Consider the following 5,939-nt stretch of genomic DNA (forward strand, 5'->3'; position numbering starts at 1 on the left):
AGACTTTGTTGAATAGAGAATTTGACATTAAAGATTTGGGTGTGGCCAAGAAGATTCTTGGGATGGAGACTCGTAGGGATAAAGCTTCCAGGAGATTATGGTTATCTCAGCATAACTATGTTGAAACAGTGTTGGATAGGTTCAACATGGGTAATGCAAAACTAGTAAGTATACCTTTGGCAAATCATTTTAGATTGTCTACCGCTCAGTGCCCAAAGTTGATGATGACGTTTATGACATGTCAAAGGTCCTATATGCCAATGCAGTGGGGTGTTTGGTGTATGTTATGGTTTGTATGAGACCATATTTGGCACAAACTATCAACCTTGTTAGCAAGTTTCTTTTAAAATCGGGTCGACAACACTGGGATGTAGTTAAGTGGATTTTCATCTACTTGAAGGGTACTACAGACTCTGGCATTATGTTCAGCAGATAACAGAGTAGTCCTTCAGTTGTGGGATATGTGGATACAGACTAAGCAAGGGACTTAGATGACAGGAGGTCTACCACAATGGTCTTCCTATTTGTTGGAAGTCTATGGTACAATCTATAATTACACTATCTACTAGTGAGTCAAAGTATATGGCAATAACTGAGGCTGCCAAAGTAGTTTTGTGACTTACAAAGTTGGTCAAGGAGTTGGGTGTCCAAAGTGGAGTTCAACTGTATTGTTACAATTCGAATGCTATTTATTTAACAAAGAACCAAGTGTAAAACACACGACCAAGGAATTGATTTCATCACGCAGAATGCAACAAACATATTGACAAATCCTAATATTACTAAATTTTGATAAAAGCCTCCGGTCTTTTATTTCGTTCTTCCTACAACACATTTTACCACTCGTCTTGGCATAATAAACAGGATACCAATTATATATCCTCATAACTGACTTCCTGTTGACGTTCCAATGAACCAATCAAAAACAAGTTTGGAGAACCCTCGACGACTGCATGGGGTAGCCACGGCAGAGCTCAAGCAGACCCACGATCACGCATAGCTATTTCTCATTTGTATTTTATTGAAATCGTTAGTAATCAGAACCCTAGCAAATGTGCATTAGTTATATTTCCTTCATCAAAAAACACAAGCCACCTCATTAGTTATATTCTGCACTTAAAAAACTTGCATTTTAGTTACCAAAGAGGGAGGAGCAGATTAAAAACTGCATGTTTTTTTCTAGCAGGAGTCGCTCCCATTCCAAGCTTCCTCCTGGTTGGCAGCTTCGCGGTTGCCACACATGCCGCTGCCATCACCTTCGACGGCGTATGGGCTCCTCCCCCCATAGAAACCCGATAAAGGAACAGCTCCGACGGAGCAGGGCGCTCCGAGCTGAATGAGTCTGCTGAAGAAGGCCGTTGTTCATTCGTCGTGGAGACCGAGACCAAGCAGGGCGGAGGCAGGAACGTTGTCGACGGCCGACGAGCATTGGGGCTGTTGTTGAGGTTGGTGCTTTAGCCGCTTAGCTGCTGAGCCGATGGGAAGGACGCTTGCAGCTATGGCTTCCAAGTCGTACCTGCCCATCTCGAAGTTAGTGACGGCATTTACACCGCGGAACTTTATGGCGGCTATATCGTACGCCTCGGCGGCTTCCTCTTCCGTCACTGTTTCGCCAAACGAAACGTAACATGCTCATCAGTTTATTAAATGCATGACATCGAAAGATAATAATGCAAACAGTGTTCGGAGAAAATAAATAGAGCTTAATTATTACCAAAAGTGCCAAGGTAGAGGTCCTTATTTCCGGCTACTCGGCCGATCCTCGCCTGCCATCTTCCCTGCTGATGATGCCTTGTTACCCCTCTATACACGGAGGCGCCCCTCGAAAAGCCGCTGCTCTTTCTGTGAATTTCAAATAACCATTCTTTTGTTAAGATTAAGAAGCATGCAGCTCTGCCGTTCTCATTTAACAAACAGTCGGAAGAGTAACAGTACCTCCTTAACGACGCCACGAATTCTTGCTTTGTCATATTTTTCATTTCATCTATCTCTTTAGTATAACTCGAAATCTGAATCCGACCCACGGGGATATTACCCAAAAAAATTAAAAAATAGAATCAAGCAAATGTCAAATACTAAGTCAAAATAAATTAGGAAAAGGAAAAAGACAATCACCGGGAAGTTGGTGGTGGCGCTGCTGCCCCAGTACTTGAGAGCAGCTAGATCGTAAGCCCGTGCAGCTTTCTCTTCCTTGTCATATCCACCTGAAAAACCATCCGCACCCGCTTTATTTGACAGTGACTCTGACTCAATTAACTTCAGATTATATGAAACAAAGAGAAGTAAAGGCCACGGACTCGGATGTTTTGATATATGTAAATATTAAGTTAAAATTGCGTTTAGTCTTTTACCAAGGAAAAACAGAGAAGGACAATTTTTACGAAAAAAAAAAAAAAACTCACCGAGATAAACTGCACGATGCACGTTCGGTTTGACCCAAGCCGCATTGGATTCCGCCGTTAGCGAAAGGAAGCAAAAGAAAAAGACGCCAAAATCAGTCGAAGAAATCCAGGAACGTAGTTATTCGACAGGATAAAAGACTAAATGCAACAGTGATAAAACTGGCAGTGGCTGAAGTACAACAAAATCTTGGATTCCCAGAATGACTGGAAGTGGGAAGTGAACCACTGAAGTTTCACCGAGAGGTAGCGTACGAGACGGTGCTGATTTTCAACACAGCCCGCCCTAATGGCGGCATCTCAAACACAGGCAGCATGCAGATTGCATCTCCATGTACGCCCCCCCCCCCCCCCCCATCCTTCAGTCAAAATCAATCATATGTCACTCCTTCTCCATCCAAGTTGTGGAGATATTATAAACAAAAAAGGGTAGAGCGCCAGACAAAAGGTTACTACTAAACCGGTGGGTACATCTTCAGGCTTGAGACGTCTCTGAATGTTCCCATTCCCATGTACGAAAAGGGCATGTGAGAAAGAAACAAAAAGGTAAAACAAAATAAAAATAAATAAAAACAGATTCTGATTAGAAACGCACCTTGCCTTCCTTTCCGGGACTGACCCTCCCTTCGGCAGCTGTTATCCCATAGATGCGCTTCGAACCTCCCCGTCCACCTGTGCCTGCACCACGCACAACAAAACAACCCTCACATGTCATGTCTCCTTGCTCATCTACCACCACCCCATTTCCTTTCACATAGAAACGCTAATTTGTGAAACACTTCTGGATCATTCCCGATTTGTAACGTAAGAGGTAACAACTCAAACGGATTACTGTCAACCTTCTAGCTGTTTCTTTTTGGTTTTTGGAAGCCGACTGCATTATTATTTTCAAGCTCGTCCATTCCGCTATTCGGAGCAAGCAATACAGAGGGATGGTAATTTTCCGGGTTCTACAGCCTCGCACCAGAATCTAGTCGGTACTGCGTCATTAGAATATGAAAATTGAAAAAGACTAGTTCAAAATCATAATGGCATACCTTGTGACCCCTCTGAAGGCGGAAGTTCTCTGCAAAACCGTATCAGACGTCTTTTTGGACTTGACTGTGCCAACTGCAGAGGCGCCTTTCTGTGAGAATTGTGGTCCTGGCAAGGAAAAACTACTGCGGCCTGTGAAGGGGAACCCATGGCCACATTCCTGTAAGTAGCCTGTTATGTTACCTTCTGGGACCGTATTTCCAGTCACCGACGAAGAGTCCACGATTTCCGACCCTGATTTGGCTGAGAATGCTTTGAAGCAGGATGCCTGACCTGCTGTTGTAAAGTCTTGCTCGTAAACGGAGCTTAGTGAGGATTCCTGAGTTTCCGTCCGCCTACTGGAATACGGCTGCTGCAGTGATGACTGATTAAGAAGAAAGTGTTCGAATTTTTGTATCGGCTGCTGTACCGTCGGAATTAAGTTAGCTGGGTTTCCCGCTTCCTTTCCTTCTTTGTTTTCTTCGTTTTCTTCCTCCGTGTAGAATATGGGAGCTTTTACGTCAAGCCAATCTGCAAAAGAGTGAAAATAATCTGAGCTCAGATTGTGATTTATTCATTAAATAGGCCTCCCAGTATATGATGAAAAACTAAGGAGACTTCCAACTCTTTTCTATACGTGAAAAAGAAAAGAAAAAAGGGAATCTGAAGATTTGGGAATGGTGAGTTCAGACTTAACAACCCTGAACGGATTTTTGCCCGTTACAGAGAAGCGTTATTCTTCGTTTGCGCTCTAATGGTTCCAGCTCTTCACGAGCTGTAGCACAAATAAATAACAAAAGATAGAAGAAAAGAACAAGATTCTGTAACAGCCACGAAAACAAAATCATGTCCAGAATGTCTAAAATGACGGATCTCTAAAATATACAGAAAATGCCCTTGATTAATATCTTGAAAATAAAAATGAAATGAAATTGAAGAAAGAAAGGACTAGGAGCATCCAAAAGAGACTGGAAGGACGAACGAGGCAAGCCACTCCTTAATTCTTATCTTGATAACTTCTTTTTTCTAGTATGTGACATGTATAACCGAATGTGGAAAATGGAGCAGCCATCGTCACGCAAAGACGTGCTCGCCAGCCATCCGAACAACATTCCAGGAGCTTAAGAAAGAAATATGAAGAACAAACAAGAAGAACAAAAACATATAAAGCTAAAACTTAGTATAACAGAACGGACATCTCCACCATTAGTCCACTGAAAGCGATTTAGGTGTTCTGAGAAAGACCATTTAACCAACTATGTATTTAGGCAGGTTTCTATTTAATCCATATCACCGGAGTTTGAAATTTTATCGAAGCAGCTGCTTGTAATGAAATTTGAGTTTCATTTACCATTATCGTTGAAGACTTCAAAGAGGTAAGGCTGAGACGCGTCAGAGGCGATCTGGAGAGGCATAAGCCTGGTCGGCAGCACCTGACTTTGACGTGATCGCAGAACTTCAGACGGAGTGAAACAAGACGACAACCAGCCATTGGCCGGCGCCATGTTTTACCGAAGAAGAAATCTTACTCTTAGACGGCTCGAAAACCTCCGAGCTCAGAATCTCCAGAAATGGCTCAAAATCGACTCACCCAGAACTGCAGCCACCAAGTGATAATAACCAGCTCAAAAACAGAGAAGTGTACTAGTTGGCACACCTCAATCCACCCTCAAATCATAAAATAAGAAACAATCTTCCTTCACTAAAGATTTTCACTCCATTCGACAGAAATCAGAAGAAGAAAAACCCCAGACCCACTCTGTCTGTAAACACAGGAATCAAAAGCAAAAGAAAACAAGAAAAACATCAGCAAGCACGGATACGAAGCTCGCGAGCTTTTGAACCCTAGACAAACGCGGAAATCTGACAGAACACCCCTGTTTCTTTCCAAGAATACTTGGGTTGCTTTTGCAGAGCTGCTTTTTGTTCCGTTGCAGAGAGAGCCTCAAACAGATAAAACTAAAAGTATGGGAGGAGTAGAGCTTTGTGGTTAACAGGTGTAGGTAGGATTTTCACGATTTTTCTCCAGTGAAAGGCTTCCGAAGAGTCTTTTTTCAAATCATTCCCCTCCCCCCCTTTTTTCTTCCTCCCTCGGTCCTCTTCTCAGATAAAGAAGAAAATTTGTCTAGCAAACAGCGTTGCGGAATTCCGGGCGGCGGGTGAAAAGAGGGGCCGCGGTTGTTTTTATACCGGAAAGGGACGCGAGCAGACTGGCATCTGTTACGCATCAAAATGACAAGAACACCCCTCTCTGTCTCCTCTCCCCCAGGGTAATGTCGTCTTTTGACGTCTCTTTCCATACACGTGTTTGTTGACTGTTTACTCGCTTCTTTCTGTGGGGCCTAGTGACGAGTACTCAGGCGTCGCCGTTGAGGCGAAAGGAGAAGAAAAGCCGGGAAAGTGCGAGTCCCGGTTTCCCGCGGTTGAGGGCGGAACCTGTAGACCGCCCCGGGAGATTACAGAAATGACGGACGTGCTCCCTCAGTGGCGAGCCGTTATGGCGCTTCTCCTCACGTACGATGGGGT

At 43.7% G+C, this 5,939-nt stretch overlaps 1 protein-coding gene across 2 annotated transcripts; it reads right to left on the bottom strand.

Moving 5' to 3' along the window:
* Positions 1-1,021: 1,021 nt before the first annotated feature.
* On the bottom strand, positions 1,022-5,521 carry LOC137951906 (AP2-like ethylene-responsive transcription factor AIL6). Of its 2 annotated transcripts, XM_068798886.1 has the most exons (9): positions 4,765-5,521; positions 3,618-3,944; positions 3,437-3,509; positions 2,995-3,077; positions 2,403-2,411; positions 2,116-2,204; positions 1,936-2,009; positions 1,715-1,842; positions 1,022-1,604 (listed from the first exon to the last, which is right to left on the bottom strand). In XM_068798886.1, exons 1-9 carry the CDS (start codon positions 4,916-4,918, stop codon positions 1,363-1,365), a joined length of 1,179 nt encoding a protein of 392 aa, XP_068654987.1. In that variant the 5' UTR covers positions 4,919-5,521; the 3' UTR covers positions 1,022-1,362. The 2 variants fall into 2 exon arrangements, with proteins under 2 accessions (XP_068654987.1, XP_068654986.1); XM_068798885.1 differs by having other exon boundaries at positions 3,437-3,944; positions 4,765-5,520.
* Between the last annotated feature and the right edge of the window lie 418 nt (positions 5,522-5,939).

This window comes from Aristolochia californica, unplaced genomic scaffold (genome assembly GCF_029961685.1).
Source record: "Aristolochia californica isolate CCGP_79_NKW_82.1479 unplaced genomic scaffold, dmAriCali1.0.hap1 SCAF_15, whole genome shotgun sequence".
Taxonomy (NCBI): Eukaryota; Viridiplantae; Streptophyta; class Magnoliopsida; order Piperales; family Aristolochiaceae; genus Aristolochia; species Aristolochia californica.

Bases quoted from the DNA above. Each gene is read 5' to 3' on its own strand.
- LOC137951906 (XM_068798885.1), bottom strand. From the start codon at position 4,918: ATGGCGCCGGCCAATGGCTGGTTGTCGTCTTGTTTCACTCCGTCTGAA. The intron at 1,843-1,935 runs GTACTGTTACTC...TGAAATTCACAG, and splicing joins TTCGTGGCGTCGTTAAGGAG to AAAGAGCAGCGGCTTTTCGA. The intron at 1,605-1,714 runs GTAATAATTAAG...TTGGCGAAACAG, and splicing joins CCTCTACCTTGGCACTTTTG to TGACGGAAGAGGAAGCCGCC.